The sequence below is a fragment of the Pogona vitticeps genome, chromosome 3, assembly GCF_051106095.1.
Source record: "Pogona vitticeps strain Pit_001003342236 chromosome 3, PviZW2.1, whole genome shotgun sequence".
Taxonomy (NCBI): Eukaryota; Metazoa; Chordata; class Lepidosauria; order Squamata; family Agamidae; genus Pogona; species Pogona vitticeps.
In genome coordinates this window covers 70,277,439-70,296,227 of record NC_135785.1, presented here as the reverse complement: position 1 = coordinate 70,296,227, position 18,789 = coordinate 70,277,439, and the positions used below count along the sequence as shown (strand labels likewise).

General features: G+C 37.7%; 1 protein-coding gene across 3 annotated transcripts in view; it reads right to left on the bottom strand.

Annotated features, from left to right (window-relative positions):
- Positions 1-18,789, bottom strand: part of LOC110087221 (scavenger receptor cysteine-rich domain-containing protein DMBT1) — a 43,035-nt gene that overhangs the window by 10,830 nt on the left and 13,416 nt on the right. For all 3 annotated transcript variants that reach the window (XM_072995438.2, XM_078391191.1, XM_078391192.1), the window contains 14 exons: positions 16,077-16,106; positions 15,902-15,919; positions 15,346-15,490; positions 12,548-12,732; positions 11,343-11,384; positions 9,796-9,834; positions 8,630-8,668; positions 6,283-6,315; positions 5,800-5,835; positions 4,447-4,467; positions 3,224-3,241; positions 2,599-2,743; positions 1,899-2,092; positions 340-378 (listed from right to left, as the gene is read on the bottom strand). In XM_072995438.2, coding sequence (XP_072851539.2) covers positions 340-378; positions 1,899-2,092; positions 2,599-2,743; positions 3,224-3,241; positions 4,447-4,467; positions 5,800-5,835; positions 6,283-6,315; positions 8,630-8,668; positions 9,796-9,834; positions 11,343-11,384; positions 12,548-12,732; positions 15,346-15,490; positions 15,902-15,919; positions 16,077-16,106 — 984 coding nt within the window. The remainder of the gene's footprint in view (positions 1-339; positions 379-1,898; positions 2,093-2,598; positions 2,744-3,223; positions 3,242-4,446; positions 4,468-5,799; positions 5,836-6,282; positions 6,316-8,629; positions 8,669-9,795; positions 9,835-11,342; positions 11,385-12,547; positions 12,733-15,345; positions 15,491-15,901; positions 15,920-16,076; positions 16,107-18,789) is intronic.

Below are 18,789 nucleotides of genomic sequence, written 5' to 3'. Positions count from 1 at the left end.
GAACTCCCGGAAGTATAAGAGAAGGGGATGACAGAGGACAAGATAGTTGGACAGTGTCATCGAAGCTACCAATATGAATTTGATCAAACTCCAAGAGGCAGTGGAAGACAGGAGGGCCTGGCGTACTCTGGTCCATGGCGTCGTGAAGAGTCGGACATGACTTAACGACTAAACAACAAAATTTAGACAATATAAAGATTACATGTTTACATGATTTTCCTTACACAAGCAGAAATTGGCAATAGAATTCTGGCCATCATGTTTGGAACTGAGTGTCAGGTTTAACTTTTTACCTCATAAACCAGTAAATTGTACATATAGGGAGAAACAATATCTTACCAGTTGTTTCACTCTGAGGTGGTGCACTAGTAGTGGGTTCTGTTAAAAAAGACAAAATGGTGAATAGTAAATAGTGTAGTAGTAATGATTCTAACAATTATTCATTCGGTAATGTGATATAAATAGATTAAATTATGATAATGCAGTGCCAATCATTTCATTTGTTGGAACACTTTGGATTCCAGCAAACGAAAGGATTAGCACTGCATCATCATAACCTAATCTGTTACAATCTAATCTACTGTACATGGAACTGCCTTTGAAGATGATCTGGAAGCACCACCTAGCATAGGAAGTAGCTGCCAGAATTGTCACTGGTACAGAACACCGTGGATGGCATACTTTGATATAGATTCATAGAATTGTATCATAATGGTATGGAAGAGTCTTCACTAGCTGCCTCTATGTGTCTGGCCTGTTTCAAAGTGTTGATGACAGTCTTTAAAACATGAACAGCTTGGGGCCCTTAATATCTCCAAGAGTGTTTCTCCCTATACCATTCTGTTCATCACCTAACATCACCAAGGGAGACTCTTTCCTTCAATAAATATGAGACAACCAGAGAGAGAATATTTTCTCTCATCCTGGCAGTCCACTTACCAAACAGTCTTAAGACTAATGCATTAAATGGCTGGTGATGAGAGTGGCTTTGTAGATGGTCAATATTATTCCATCTATAAGTTGCAAGAGGACTCTCAGTAGTTTCTGCACTCAGTTGAAAACAGAATGATCCTTCACAATTTCAGAGGTAAATCCCATGGATAAACTGCTGAGTGCAAACTTGCGTAACACACAACAGATGCTTACTTCTCCATGTGTGTTTATTTGCCAAGATGCTTGGATTATTACCAAGTGTTTTGTTACTGGCTAATGTCAATGACCACTTCATGCATGCATTTTCACTCTAATTCTGTCTCCAGCCATGTACACTGCATAGATATACTGTATATCTGAGATTTTATTTCACACATCTTTGGGGGTAGATTTTATCCATGCAGTTTTGTGCTATAATAGAGTAGATGAGCCAGGGATATTCATGGAGCAGTGATGTTTCCAAGGCAGTTTGCTAGAAAATTCTCAGTACTGTACAATTAAAAGGACAGCACAGAAAGTCTTAGAATGTAGCAGGGTTAAAACATGCCCACAGTCAGGCACAAGAAATTTCTGAATAACCAACCTTAAAGATCATTCAGTGAAATGGCCACAAGCTGAAATGTTAGTTGAGTTGTTAACATTAAGTATAAGATTACTTTAGAATTGTGGGCCTAATTAGTGCCTTAATTAAACATTTGGCTGAAAATTGTATCTTTTCATCTTATTTGGTCTTACACCAGGAATGTCTCTTTCAAATTTCAGTTCATTTAATTTATTTAAATTGAATAATTAGATGATGTCAAGATTACCTGCCATCAACAATAGGGTCACAATAGAAATGGCCCACACTAAGGCCACATACAGATGTTGACTTTCAGATTACATTGAATTTTCAATACACAATAGCAACACAATCCAATAGTAATACAATACAAAACTTAGCTACATTAATAGATCACTCTTACCTTGTATAGAAGAGTAATAAGCATCAAAACCATATCCGATGTAATTTGAATCTCTGTGCAGCAGAATTGTCATTGTATTAGAAGTTGATGTATAATTATAACCAAGATAGATGTCAGAGCACATTCTTCCAAGCAGGTATGGGGAAACCAGGCTTCCATCAAAAATCTCAATATATTCTTTACTGCAGTCGAGACTGTGTGAAGATAGGTTCATTGTGATTTGTTTTTTTACTATGCCATCATTTTACATGTTAAAGCAGAAAAAAAGAACACTTCCACTTCAGTGACACATATGCCACAGAATGTTAAATACATGGGTTTCAGCAGTACAGGGATGAATTATGCATATGTTGGAGAGATTGAGTGGCTGGTTTACCTGATGTGTGTAGCAACCCACACATATAATATCATGTCAATGCTAATCCACCAGCTCTGTGATGACTCTGTACAGTAGCTAGTGAGAGAGTCAAACTACTACTTTATTATCTGTCAAATATGTATCAGATCAACAAAATTAACTAACTATATGACAGTTTTCAAAGGCAACAGGATCCAGGAATCTGTGTTTGCACAATTTTCAAGGAAGGAAAGATAAATTGATCCTTATCTTAAGGATCTCCACAATAATTAGAAAATAATTGCAAAGTTCTATTATAGCAGGAGAAAAATGATAGAAAATCTGTCAACCCCTTATACTTACCTAATGTAAGAAATCCGAAGAACTATGTGATCCAGGGGACTCACTTCAATTTTCCAGACACACTGAAGAGTGATATTGTTCCCAAGATAATAAGGTCCAGAGATATATCCATTAGGAAATGTGAGGATCCCGCCACATTGGCTTCCTAGATACCATGAATCAAAATTTCATGCATATAATGTTGAAATAATGTTATGTACTGGTAAGGAAACCTCACTTTGAAATCTGAAACCATTTCAGCTTATTCTCAGGCATTTATCCTCCGCAAATGATACTAAAAAACACACTACAGAATCTCCAATAATCTTTCTAGCATCAAATTGTTCCATGCACAATTTGATTATATAACCATAGAAATGGAATCTTTCCAAGTAATTATTTAACAAATTGCTGGATGCGGGTTCCAATTTTGGCTTTGTGTGTGTTTTCAGTAGAAACAAGTTCTTCAGGTATATTTGTTTTACTCTAGGGCAGTGAAGCAGCTTCCATATTTCCAGAACCATATATTATATTATATTATATTATATTATATTATATTATATTATATTATATTATATTATATTATATTATATTATATTATATTATATTATATTATATTATCTCAAAAGAAAAAAATATAACTTACCTCCTGAAGGAGAAGTATCTGAAGTCAAAAGTGGAACAGTACATATAAAAAGAAAGAATGGGAAGCATGTATGAGTCTATCTGCATCAATCTGGCTGTTAAGTCCACAACGAACTATCATTGAATGTAATTAATTATCATTTTCATAAATGGTGCTCTCATGATTTCTGCCCTCCCAGTTCCTCATAGTGTGGACATCAGTGAGGAACCACAGTAATATTTAATTTAGATTCTTTCTCCAAAAAGCACTTTGAGTGTATTTTATGTCATTTTCAATAGAAATTGCTATATCCTGTATAGATATGTGTGAACATTAATCCTTGTGGGTGCTTTTCGTTAACGACCAGACTCATAGCAGTTGGACACATAGTGTTTGAACAGCATTTTGTGACTCTTCCAGTTGTATGCCCATCTAGGATGTACTGGATAATTCTTCTGGAAAACCCCCAGCAGGATGAACAGTCTCTGAGGGTAAGTACTCATTGTCAGCAGGAGGTGGGACTTTTGTCATGACGAAAACATCTCAGAAGTGCTCATGAGCTTACAGAAAAGGCTCTTTCAATTGGAGCATCTTGTTTCAAGGCAAATTGTGCCAAGATTTGCTGACACAGTGGCAGCAATGATAAAAAACAACTGCCATTAGACTTCAACACAAGGTAGATGGTGAGCCAACATTTTCTGCACAATCAGTTTAGCACTTATGGGAGGCTTCTTGGAGTGCAAATCAAATTGGATGCAAGGCAAGGCCTTCATTCCTTATTTTAAAAGAAAATATTCTCTTTTTGTCATCCCCATTACCATGCTGCTAAATTGCTGTGGTGGGCGGGGGGAAGTGGAGCACAAAAATCGGTGTGATCACCTCCTGGGAGCATTCAAAGACTTGGCACTATATATGGAGTTGTAAACAGTTTCTTGTTACTAAGCAATTTTAAAAACCAAGATATTGCTGTAAAAATCAAATTAGGTCAAATAACTCTTCATCTATTCTATGGGCTGCCTGTGAAGATGGTATGTGAACTGCACTGTGTACAGATTATAGCAACTAGAAAACTTGGGAAAAACTAGAATTATATTACACACATTCTGTATTAGTTAAATTATGCAATCCTGATATTCTGGATCAAAACTATAGCCATTTTATATTGTTCCAGAAAATCTTGAAGTGACACCAGAAGCAATGGGGGTTAGCAGGTGGTGGTGGTAAGAAAACTAGTGATAACTCACATGCTGGAGGTACAGTAGATGCTGAAAATAGAAACAAAAACAAATAGTATGTCTACTCCATATATAGCAATAATTGCATTAGAAATACTGTATTAAAAATCTTGCAAAACCTTTTATAGCAAAGCAACTCTGCCTTTTCCACAGAACTTCACAAGGATTCAGACAACTCCATCTTCATTTTGTAATCATTTTGTGTTTTTTTCACTCTGTCTTGCTAACTTCTACGAAAATCCATTATGGCAGGAAAGACAATTTGGCTCCATAAATGGTGATGTTAGTGTCATAAAACACCTTCTGTTGTTGCATTTCCAAAGTCTGTAACTGGACTGAAAAAGCCGCATTGCCTACATTGTTCACTCAGTGTTACATTGTTGCTCTTCCATTTCCTTCTCAGCCACCTTAAGAACATTAATCAGTGACTAATCTCGCCTACAAAAGTCTGTATCCTTATAGTAAATCATGCTTCCAAATGAACAGCCAATGCATTTTGATACATCTGAGGCATAATATGAAGAATACAAAAAGCACCACATACTTTTGGGAGAAAACTATGATATCTTCATTTTATTTGTGTGCCACCTCCACGCTGCCCAGCCAGGTGAGCACCGCTGCCCAGAAGGAAGCTGTGGTGGAGCAGGAGGTGGCGGGGGATGGGTGGGGTCCGTCAGGTGCCCAGGCCATTGCCCTTGGCCGGGAATTCCTCACCCAGAGGGGGCTGAGCATGAACTGGGAGTCCGCTGCCCCGAAGGGAGGGCCACTCCAGAGTAGGCACCCACCCACCTGGATCTACCCTGGCCAGGTCTCCTGTCCTGGCCCCATTCACTTTGGCCAGCCTTTGAGGCTCCCTTTCTCTCCTGCTGCCCGGTTCCTGGCTTCCCTGGCCACAGCCTCTTTAGTTTCTCCCCCGCACATGGACAGCCCTGGGTGCCAGGGACCTGGGGGAGCCCTGGGGTGCTTTTTAAAGTAAGATGCTGCTTTTTGCTTTTTAAAAACTGTTTTTGGTGACCTTTGCAGGGTGAGTTTGGGCTGGGGTGTTTATGTTTCTGATTTGTTTGTTTGTTTGTTTTGCAGCCTCAACATGTTCATATGGGGCTTGCAGTGTTTTATTTTTTAAAAAAAAATATGTTTTTTTTTCTGGAATGGATTGATCACATTCCATGCATTCCTGTGGGAAATGGTGCTTTGACTTATGACCATTTCGACTTATGACCATCTTCAGGAACGGACTGTGGTCGAAAGTCGAGACACCACTATATATAGCAATCAACTGGAATTCTGAAGAAGGAAACCACTTGAAATGCCAATCATCAGCTTACTGAAATTTTACGATGATGATTTAGAATGGATACTCACTTTCTTCATTTGTTGTTGTTTCCGGAGTTGTAGTAGCTGTTAAGAAAATCAAAATCTGTCAGATTTTGTGCAATTTATAAATATCAAGGTAAGACCCATCAAGTAAAAATAAATAACATACTACATGAACAGAAATTTCATTATGTGTTTAATTATTTGATTTTTATCCTAATTTTCTGCTCAATTTCTCTCTTCCATTCACTATGTAATATATGACATGGAAAAGGTATTCTGAGACATATATGATTTATTTCACAAGGAAAATCTATTTTTGGAGTAGATTTCTTACTAATTAATTGGTAAAAAATAAAAGGCTTATGAAACAATTAAAAGAACACTGCAGGAATCAGGAGCCATAATTTCACCAGACAATTGGCAAAAAATAGCGAGAAAATTGAAAAGTGTCTGTCTGGCTCCAAAAATACCATTCAGAACATGACTTCTGATATAGTTGTAAAGGAAAAATTCGGGATGCAAACTTACTAGCGTTTTCAGCTTCTATATGTGCAGAAGTAGCTGTTAAGAGAACCAAAACAGGTCACTTTCCAGGAAATGTATAATTACTTGAAGTCAAACAAATGCCAAATTGCTTGTGCTAAGTGAAATTTGCCCTCCCATCCAGTTTTAATATCATATGGAAAATTTTCTTTGATAAAATTAGGGTTTAGGGTTATGACATGGAGTAGATGAGATGCTTCTCTTACATGTTAGAGAATGAGGACTCTGACTTGTTCCTTGAAATACAAGGAAAGAAGTGTGGGTAAGGCAGCATGAGAGAAATAGAGCAATATACATGATTTCACTCAAATCAACTACATGAAAAAGATACAGTTCTAGAATAGCAGAAGATGCTTCTTATGAAGAAAGGTCATAAGTGGTGATAGTTTGATCCTGTGGTAAGGAAAGCATTATAACAGGTGTGGCAAAGATTTTGGGAGCAAATGTACAAAAAAATCCCAGTCTGGGTAGCACTGCTGGAAGCTTTTACTCAATCCTTTTTAATTACAGAAGAATGGAGATACAGTGGTACCTCGACTTGAGAACGTCCCTATATAAGAACGATTTGAGTTAAGAACAGCTCCGTTCGCAAAAAGTTCCTTTGACTTGAGAACAGAGCCTTGATTTAAGAACCAAAAAAGAGAGAGAGAAAAAACTTTCCTGCCCTTTTTTTAACCTAAGTTCACCCTAGGTCAAAAGAAGAAAAATACAAAAAATTTGCCCCCTAGTTGTAGATACGGATTAACCGGCTTTGCATTAGTTCCTAAAGGAACTAATGCTTTGACTTAAGAACAGTGCCTCGATTTAAGAACGAAAAACAGCAGATAGGGATTACAGTAATTGGTTTTCGATGCATTCCTATGAGAAATGGTGCTTCGATTTAAGAACGTTTCGACTTAAGAATGCAGTCCCAATACAGATTACGTTCTTAAGTCAAGGTACCACTGTATACGTACAAAGAATTGTGAACCAAAGAACAACAATTAAAAAAACATACAAGAGTTAAAGGAATTGGGTTTACAAACAGACTGGGGGACAATGCTAAAATCAGAATTAAAGGTTTTAAAAAATAAAGCAGTGGGTTTTTATGAGGGGAAGGTACAGGTGGGTGAATTGTGGAATTTTACTAGTGAGAACATTATACAAAATGTATATTTTTTGTTAGAATATGTAGAGGACGAAAGGGTAAAAACTGTGATGATTAAATGAGCTCAAACCTTCGGTTACAATATAGATATAGATGAGTGGACCTGAATGTGGAATGAAAATTATAGATGGCTCAAACCAGTAAATTTGAGAAAAAATGTTTTAAAGATGTTTCATAGATGGTATTATACATCAGTAAAATTAACAAATATGGTATTGGGGCCGAGCAACTCATGTTGGAAGTGTTCTCAGCAACCAGGAACTTTTCTTCATATGTGGTGGACTTGTGACAGAGGAAAAAATATTTGGAGATAGATAAAAGATATTTCACAAGAAATTATACATCAAGAAATAACTTTTAAACCAGAAATATTTTTGTTGAATATAATTCCAGAAATTATTGATAAAAAAATTAAATATATGCTGTTGCACTTATTCACAGCTGCAAGGCTGATCTGGGTCCAGGGTTGGAAAATGCAGGAAATTCCAAAGAAAGAGAAGTTTCTCAAAAACTTATTAGATATTGCAGAAATAGATAGTTTATCAGAGACACTACACAAGAACCCGAGAATATATATTAAGGAAAGTTGGAAAGTGTTTTATGATCGGGCTCTGTTCTCCATATGAGTAGAGAATGTATTAGAGATTACCATATCCCAGTCATGAAGTCAAGAGATTCTTTAGATATTATACGAAAGCAAATATCCCACTGTCTATATGTTTTTGTTTTGTTTTGCTGTTAATCCCCTTTTCCCCTTTCCAGTTCATGTAGAGTTGTTTTGTGATAGTTAACAACAACAACAACAACAACAACAACAACAACATCAACAACAACAACAACAACAACAACAACAACAACAACAACAACAACAATTCACTACCCTATGCTGGGAATTTCCCATTACTTGCATATATTTTTGAGGCCTAGTTGAATAACATTCTCAATAATGCCCCTACAGATTTGGAACTCCTCTCTAGTAGTAAACAAAGGATGCCAACTTCAGCAATAAGCCATGCAGTTTAGATATTATCAAACTAAGCTGTACTCATTATCTTGCTGCAGAAAAACCTGACATCATGCTGCCAGCAATGAGGGTGCCGTGAACAAAGAGAATTCTAGTAGATCAGAAACTAAAGTGATAAGATACAAAAAGAAACGTAAGGTATAAAAAAAAGAAAGACTTACTGATGGTGAGTTCAGGAGCCAGTGAGCTTGGGGCAAGAGCTGGCAAGAAAACATTTATTTTATTGAAATTTTTCATTTTGATTCTGACAAAGAGTGACCCAAATAAATTATATATGATCGCCTCCTGGGAGGGTTCCAAGACTTGGCACAGTCTATGGAGGGAGAAGTAGCTTCTGATTATGAGGAATTTTTACAAACCAAGATATTGCTAGGACTCTATCAAAAGCAAAGTGGGCCCTATACCTGCAGATCTAATCTGTGGACAGCCCTTGATGATGGTGTGTAAATTGCACTGTGTAGAGCAGTGGTCCTCATCCTTGGGCCTTCAGATGTTCTTGGACTTCAACTCCCAGAAATCCTGGCCAGCAGAGGTGATAGTGAAGGTTTCTGGGAGCTTTAGTCCAAGAACATCTGGAGGCCTGAGGTTGGGACCACTGGTGTAGAGAATAGAGCAGCTAGAAAACTTGGAGAAGCTCAAGTTGTACTGTGAGACCCATTCTATATTAGTTTCATTGTATTCAGTGGAACCAGCTTGCAGGAACACTAATACAGTAGTTGAGGGAAGTGAGATATTTAATGCTTGGCATGAGTCAACTGCAGAACTAGTCCAGGAATCTAATCCTATTCTGAAATAAATTCAGATGATTACTTTAGAGTATAGAAATACCTCAGTAAGGTTGCTTATACATGCTCCCAACTCTGGAAGGAATAATGGTATTTTATGGAATCAATGTGTGATTTATTGAAATCAATAATTTGTTTGTATGCATATTCTTTAATTAATAGATTACTCATTAGTATATTTACCATGGAGAATGGAAAAACAAAAAGCAACAAACACCTTTTCCAGTTGACAGAACCTTTTATGTAAAAGATATTTTATATTAATATATATGTATAACAATCAATGTATGGGAAAGCATATTGAAAAATCAGTATTGGGAAATAATAATGGTTAGAATTAATTGTTAAATTAGTAAATTTCATTAAATTTTAATGGAATCCACCCATACTTGGACTGTTTCCTTGAAGTTAATGAAAAAATAAACAGAATATAAATTCTTAGTAAGGAGAAAAGTAGCAGAAACAAAGAGAATTCTAATATGATGAAAATGGACGTGACATAATACAAAAAGAAAAGTCAGGCATACAAAAGAAAGACTTACCGGTAGTGAGTTCAGGACCCAATGTGCTCAGGGGAACAGCTGGTGAGAAAACATTTATTTTATTGAAATTATTTGTTCTGATTCTGAGAAATAAATGTCTTCTGAGAATCTTAAGCAATAATGATTACACTTAACAAGAATAACTACAATACCAATACCAAATAAGAATAGCAATCTTAAAACTGTGTGATGAGTGAAGATGACAGTTCTAGTGTTTGGGGAAGAACTCTTAGGAAGATGCCTTTTGATAAAGGATGTTAGACCTTTTAAGAGAGGTTTGTGTCTGTTTTTAAATGAGTAGGTAATATCATTTATAGAGGCATGTAATGGATGAGAGATTTCCCTGTCGAGGTATGAACTAGGCCAGACCCTGTTTTTCTCTCAGATCAGACAAAACTGGGTGTGCTCAGAATGCTGTACACTAAATGTCTTCATATGTAGCAAAATTTATTTCTTACATGGAGAGATAAATACTGTCTGTGGCAAAAAGCACGAGGAAACAATGAGGTAAGAGCAGAATGCAGGCAAGTCCCATCTCTCGTCTCATTACACCATTACCTTGTTTTGAGTTTTTTTGAAGTCTAATATGTACAGCAGAAGTTTCATGTGGAATAGAGAAAATTTGTTGCAAAAAGTAACAGCTGATCTGTCTCCACTTAGGCTCCCATCAAAATGAGGGATGTAAAATCACTGGTTGCTCCATCAATGCAATTACATGTCAAGGAGAGCTGGGCTTCAAAGGTCTAGTCAGACTTGGACCCCAATGTCAGCCACAGAAATGCTAATTTGCAAACTGTGGGGGGTGAGGTAAAGTCTAGCTATGACAATCTCATGTCTTTTGATAATCCACAAATGGTCTATTCTTATGGACAGGTGATCCATACTGTATAATTGGACCCAGAAAGGGAGACATTTCAGAGTCTTGTATGATTGATTCCACTAACAGTCATAATTACCACCAACAGATTAAGTTCCTTAAACATTTCACACTGCAGTTCAGCTTTTCATTGCAGACTGTGAAGCTCATTCTAAAAAGTCAGCATACTCAAAACTAAGATTTAGCACTATGTTATGGAGGTAGGTCAGATGCCTTTTACCAGATGATTCCATTTGTATGCTAAGCCCAGTTATTTCTTGAAGAAGAAAAAGGACAGCAAGAAGAATTAATATTTCACAATTGAATCAATCCCTTTCTTCATGCAGAAGTGGATTTTATGAAAAGTAGTTGTTCCTTTGTTTTGAAAATCAACATTCTAAAATACACAAGGAACCTCAAGGAGCTATCATTTTCAGACAAGCATTCTGTGTGGATGTGGCAACAGGAATGGGTGATGAATGGATGAATGGGAGAAATACCCTTTCCACCATGCATGGTTTAACTTACGTTGGAAAAGTGGCTATTTGAGACTGCAGCTCACACAATAGTGAACAATGTTTGACTCATTTCCTCTTAGGGTGTTTTTCTGAATAAACTGAGGACATTCCTCTGAACAAATAACATCGCTCAGACTTTTGGAAAAAACTGGAAATTTCAAATGCAAACTTACCATTGGTCATTGTGATAGGTGGTTCAGGGGTCACTGTAAAAGCTGAATAAGACAAGAAAAACAAAACATATTTTTTGCAAGTAACCTTGAACTTAAAATAAAAATTAATAGCCAGTGAATATTTAACATTGCACAGAAACAGTTTTAAACCCTCCATAATATATCATAACTTAACAGACATTAGAGATTCCAGGGAGTTGAGTTTTATAATATTTTTTAAATAAAAGCACTTAGTTTTCTGAACTACCCTCAAGAACTTAGTGCACAGCCTGAGGAAGACAAATTATCACTAAAAGCTAGTGGTCTGATCTTTGTCTGATTTTTAGTGGCCTAATAAAGTTACCATCTGCTCCTGTATTTGTATCATTTTGGACAGCCCTTTTCTGATTTTCTATGAACTTTGTAAGATACCCTTGAATGGTCTGGGCACCACTTGAAGAACAACATCGATTCTTGAACAAGATGGTTTCTTGACACCAAGCAAGTAGTACTGCATGCTGAAGAAAGTATGCACCAGCTAAAACTACCAATTTGGTTTTGATTTGGCTAAAATTGCATGTTCCTGTTGGTTGAACTAAAGTTTAATCCCAGCTTTGATGGAGGCTTGCCATGCTTCTGTGTTTAGCGTGTTTTTCCTAGCCAAATAGTTTCAAAAAGAAGACAAAGAGGGAGGTGAGGGGGATGCAGTCTTCTGGCAGTTCTTTGTTTAAAGAGATGGGTGATAAATTCCAAACTGCTGGCTGGGGAGGAGTTTGAAATCACACAATCCCCTCACAAGCCTTTTGCAGTATGCTTCTGTACCCATCTTGAGAAGTTGACCTAGCCTCAACAACGGCCATGAAACCTCCGGACTTTAACAAAAGTATATAATTTTCTGAACTACACATGCAAAGATGGTGCACAGTCTGAATATGGATTCTCACCAAAAGCTAGCTATCTGTTGTTTGCTTAATATTCTTAGTGGCTTGATAAAGGTGTTACCTGCTCCTGCATCTGCATAGTTATATAATGTTGACAAAAAACAAAGGAGGCCTGGCTAGGATTTATTCCTAACTAATCAGGCAGAATTAAAGCTTCTACATTTCAATTCTGGCAGAGAACAAAACCAATATCACAATATTGGTACTCTGATTTATCCTACAAGCTGAAAAATGAACAAAAATATTAAACTATAGGAAGAATGAACATTTGAGTCCTGCGATTACCTCCTGTCTCATAATAGGCAAAAAAGCCTAGACCTTCTTGGGAAGACTCTCTGTGCAACAAAACAGACATCGTGCCGGAAGACGCAATGAATGTCGAGTCAGAACCACTGCATATTCTTCCCAGTTTTGCTGATGTGTCTATCTCTCCATCAAAGATTTCAATATAGTCATGACTGCAGTCTAGTCTATGAAGATAAAATTAAATATTTATTACTTAACACAGATCAAAGGCACATAATTTCAAACAAGCATTTGAGCTTAGTTTCTTTCCATTCAAAAATTCTGAAGCATCACATGATGATCTTACTCTCACCTTACAATAGTAAAAACTAATTTATTAAAATTTCTCTCCTCTTCTATCGAATCTTTAAAAATATTAACGGAATTATAACATACATTCTAAGTTGCATAGCTTGTTTGTTCATTTATTTGCTAGTTCATATTATCCTACAGAAACTCAGAACTCAAAGGCCTAAATCATATTGCTATTCCCATTAGATTTAGACAATAAAGCAATGGAGTTATTAATGAAAAAGCTGGATGTGATCTGATCCATTATGAGAAATCAGAGCTAATATCCTAACTCCAGGTTGTCATATTGACTGGTTTGACCTGGATTCTGGGACCATTGGATTCCCCTTGTGTTTCCTAGAAGCCATTCCATCCCCTACTCAATTCTTGCCTGTCCCACCTCCATAAATCAGAAAGGGCCACTGTTTAGTCTAAGGTTTTGCTCCTAAAATCTCAGGAAAGAAGTTGTTGGCCTGGCTCCAACAGCCAGTAGGAGTAGCTACATCACTATCTTAATGAAGGCAGTTGCCTCAGGAATAGGAGATTCTGAGGAGCTGCCTTAGACAATAGGGAGGCTGACCCACTGCTAGCCAGGCTTGATGTCAGCATATGGCATGTTCAGGTTGCAACAGGATCCTCCATTTCTGACGTATAGTCTCTTGATCCCTTGCCATGTTCTTCCTTGGGCTGCCCCCATATTAGCTTTCCAACTAGCAAATGCAATTCCCATGACACATATGTCTTGATGAATGCATGCCACACTAGCCTTGTATGGCATCTGATGATTCAGTGAAAAGGTCATTCTAGAAGTAAGGGAAGGCTTTAGGATAGAATGCCAGTATTCAGAGTAAAGTGCAAGAAACTAGTACTATGTTTGAACTGCAAATAACTTTATTTCTCCAGCAATTCTGCAAGTATTACAGATTCAAAATTGTGATGTATTAGCACCCTGTTTTCCCGAAAAAGACCTAACCTGAAAATAAGCCCTAGTATGATTTTTCAGGATGCTCGTAATATAAGCCCTACCTCAAAAAAAAAAAAAAAGCCCCAGTTAAGTGAAACCCCGCTTTCCACCATTGTGCAGCAAACAGATGACATGACTGTATTTGATGAAATGTAGATTGTTGTACATGAAAAAAAAACATCCCTTGAAAATAAGCCCTGATGAGAATTTTGGAGCAAAAATTAATATAAGACCCTGTTTTCTTTTCGGGTCAACATAGTATTTGGCAACTTCTCTGCCTTTGCAGGAGCCCTGTCTCTCCAGAGAGCTCCCACTGGTCACACAAGTCTCCAGAGCCAACTGTTCCTGAATGCCTGATTCTGAGGAGCTGCCTCAGACAATAGGGAAGGAGACAGCTCACTCTCCTCTTTCTTCTTCACAAGGGGAGAAGGGAATGTCATTGTGTCCTTTCATTCTGCTGGTTTGCAAATGGAGCGTCTCTCATCTGATGGTTGTTGTGGGTTTTTCGGGCTCTTTCCCCGTGTTCTGAAGGTTGTTCTTCTTTGTTCTAAAGAAAAACCTTTAGAACACGGCCAAAGAGCCCGAAAAACCCACAATAACCATTAGATCCCAGCCGTGAAAGCCTTCGCGAATACCTATCTCATCTCTTTTGGACTGGCCAAATGCTTTCCTGGTAGGCACATGGGCATAAGCTCTGCCAGGTGGTGGACTCAGCTGTTGCTTCATCATCTTCTGTTACCACATTATCCTATTCTATGCTTTTTGCTGCCATGACAGGAGGGGAAGCTGTACTTCGCTTCAGACTGCAAGCAGTCTGCCATTATTCAGAGTAAAATACAAGAAACTAGTACTGTGTTTGAACTGCAAATGCCTTTATTTCTTCAGCAATTCTGCAAGTATTACAGATTCAAGTTGTGAGGTATTAGTATTTGTGTATGCTTTGCAGAAACTGTAAGGGAGTAGAACTGAGCTGAAAATTAGCAGAAAACTACTAAGAGCAAGTATGGCTGAGCAAGGGAATAAACTGCCTTTGGAAAAGAGAGGCTCTCCATCACCGAAGGCATTCAGGAAGAGGCTGGATAGACTTTTCTCAGGGACACACCCTACATTGTGGATTTGCCATAGAATAATTAAATGGACTGAATGAAGTTCTGTTTGACCAACTGAAAATCGACTTAATTTAATCATTCTGCGCCAACTATTTGACAAAATCTGGATCCAGCAGTGTGATCACATCACTGCTCTACTCAAAGTTTTGAATATCAAACAACCTTTAAAATATATTTCCCAATGATGTATGTTTTCTGCTTATAGCCAAATAAAAAAGAATTGGAAGAAGAAACTGTTGGAGAATAAAAAAAGAAAAATGTAGGAAGCAAGGGGAAAATAACAGAAAAATGGAAGAATGAAAACAAGGAAGGAAATAGTTTTGAAGTAGAAGTATGTCTAAAGGATCTCCTATTTGAAGCCAAATCTTTTAAAAGTACAAACTAGATGCCAGTCACAGAAAACACTGAAAGGCATTCAACAGAAGAATACTTACTCCACATAATCAATGCTTATCTTTATAGGAAGATTATTACTGGGCTGGATTTTCCAAAGACATTCCAAGATGTTTCCGTCTCCATCATAATATGTACCAGTAAATGAGCCCTCTGGATCTGAGAAAACCTGGCCACAGCGATAGGCTTTGGGGGAAAAATGTTTAAATATTATTAATGTATTTGAAAAGAAACAAATGGATCCACATAGCGATCTTCCTTTTTCATCCTGATCAAAAGGCTGATTCTCATAAGCACAGGAGTGCTGTGTGTCTCAACGTGTTCATTCAGTCGTCTCCTGCAGTCAATTTTTTATGACTTGGGTAATTATATGGTTCCTCCTCCTTTCTTGCGGTTTGTCTGATTGACCAGTAATGTGTGACATTATGTGAAAGCCATGGTAGCCGTGGGATGAAAGGAAGATATTGTTAACTACTCAAATTGCTGCATGTAACATCTTCCAGTGGGAAAGGCTTTCGGTTGTACTCGAGGTGTAACTTGTGCAACAGGATTAACAACGTGCTATAATTTTTATGGAGGAGAAAGGATGGCACTTACCAGATGTAGAAGGAACATCTTCGGCAGAATTTAGTAATAAAAAGAAGAAAGAAAAGAAGGGGAGAAAGCTTGTTAGGGAAATCCTGAAATATTGTAGCAAATGCAGTTTCACTGAAGTCTGCTCTAGAAAGTTAACCTACAGTGTCACATATTATGGGGAATGCATGCTACTTACCAGTTGTAGGCAACATTCGGACATTCAGTTCTTTAAAAAATAAAAGAAGAGAGAGAATATTTGGTTATTTATTTATTTATTCGATTTATATCCCGCCCATCTGGTATATTTTACCACTCTTAGTTTAGAAAGATCATGTTACAGACTATTTTATCCCTCACCACTCTTACTCAGAAAAGCCATATGAATTGAATATGAACTGAATGAAATTACTGAGGAGGCAGGTTTGATGGGGCATGTAATTTTTATGTTTGTTAAAGAGAGAATGAATTAGAAAAAGTTGAGAACCACTGTTCTAGGAGAATATTGCTCTCTCTGTGTATACATGTGTGTGTGTGTGTGTGTGTGTGTGTGTGTGTGTGTGTGTGTGTGTGTGTGTGTGTGTGTGTGTGTGTGTCTGTCTGTCTGTCTGTCTGTCTGTCTCTCTCTCTCTCTCTCTCTCTCTGTGTGTGTGTGTGTGTGTGTGTGTGTTTCTACGTATACTCCTCCTCCTCCTCCTCTACTTGATGGCTGCCACTATAATCTATAAAAACACAGGATAAAAATGCCAATGCCTATGGAACAAGCTATATTTGTTGCTGATAATAAAGCTTCTATCAGATTGGTTTTCTTTTTAAATGATGCCTTTCATCAAGTATTGTAATTTTAAGCAACTGTACAAGGAAGCAGAATATGTGAAAAAAATTATATATTTATATGGATTAGTTGTTAATGAAAATATATAAAAATGTAAAGAATGAAACAAGGTGCTTGTAAGGTGTATTGAGGATCTTGGGGGATCATACTGGATGCCCCAGACAAAAAACTGGACCTTTCATGACTGGCCACCTCTATCTGGTATCTAGAAATCCAAGACTATTTGAGAAGTGGTACAATGTTAGCCCTTTCTTGGATGTACACCTTAACATGGTGAAAGGGACTGAATTTGTCAGTGAAGCTGAGAGCAATCAGGAGACCAGACTCCATTTGAGCCTGGACTCCCAGCAAGATCACCCAAGATGGAATGGTCACAGCTGAGATACCAGACTAAGGTGCACCCACCTTTTTCAAGGCTGCTATTAGGCAGCAGCAGTAGCTGGTGGTAACACTGGTGGAGGAGGCAACAGTGGTGGCACTCAAGCTAAGTTTTGCTAGTGATGCACAGAAGGTGGCAATGTTAAAACCCTATAATGAGAAAGTACAAAATGAAATAATGTAGTGTCAGAAGATGAGTGCAGTATCTATAGGAACATTGCTTTAATTTCTCATGCAAGCAAATGATGCTCAAGGTGTTGCAGCAAAGCCTATTACTTTATATGGAGTGAGAAATGACTGACGTTCAAGCTGGATTTTAAAAATGAAGAGGCACTCGGGATCATATTGCAAATGTCCACTGGCTACTGGAGCACGCCAAAGAATTTCAGAAGAAGAGCAGTCTATGCTTTATAGAGCACAATAAAGCCTTAGACTTTGTGGATCAAGAGAAACTATGGATTGTACTGAAAGAAATGTGTGTGCCTTAGCACTTGAATGTCTTGATGTGTAGTCCATATTGTGGACAAGAAGTTACTATTAGTAAAGAATATGGAGAGGCAGAATGCTTTCCTATACACAAAAGTGTCAGACCAGACTGCATTGTATCCACGTATTTGTTCACTCTGTCCACAGAACACATCATAATGCAAGACAGAGTAGATTCAGATGAAGGAGGAATGAAAATTTGTGGAAGAAACAGCAATAAGATGACACCATCTTCCTGGCAGAATGAAGCAATTATTTAGAAGAATTTTTAGAATTGCAGCTGAACATGAAGACAAAAATCATGAGTACAGAAACATTACACAACTTTAATGGTGACAAGGTAGGAAAAGGAAGGTGGTGGGGGACAGGCGGTGGTATGGGTGGCTATTTGGGGTGCTGGCTGCCTTTCTGCCGCCGATCAGCTGATTGGTGGTTGTTAGGCAGAATGTTTTTTTAATATGAAGGATGAAAAAAACACAGGTAAATATTTGTCCCTTTGTATTCGTGGGGGTCTCTGGAACCCACAAATACAGATCAACAAATATTTAATGAATCGGCTATATTTGTTGGAAAAAGCAATCCATTTTTATATTCATCCCCATCTCTATTTGTATACCTTGGTACAATAATCAAATCAAATGGAGAGGGCTGCCAAGAAATCAAAAAGAGACTAAGACTTGAGATGGGCAGCAATGGAGGTGTTTGAAAAGACCATCAAATGTACGTGTCAATGGAGACAAAGACCAAGATGATCCACATTCTTGTATTCCTGATCACAATGTATGAGTATGAAAGCTGGAAAGTAAAGAATGCTGACAGGAAAAAAAAAAGAATCATTTGAAATGTAGTGCTGCCAGAAAGACAAACAAGTGGGTATTAGAGCAAATTTAGCCTGAACTAACTCTGGAGGCAAAAATGATAAAATTGAGGCTGTCCTGCTTTGGACACGTTGTGAGAATGCAGGATTTTCTGAAAAAGACAATAATGCTGGGAAAGGTTGAAGACAGCAGGAAAAGAAGAACAAATATGTGATAGATCAACTCCCTAAAGAAACTATAGGTTTGAGCGTACAAGAGCTGAGCAGGACTTTTGAGAACAGGAGATTCTGGAGATCTCTCATTCAACATTCCCCATAAGCTATGCAGATACATGGGAGCTAGAACTTCTCACGCAGGGGGTGGAGCCTCCACACAGAGCTCTGGAGAATTAGAGA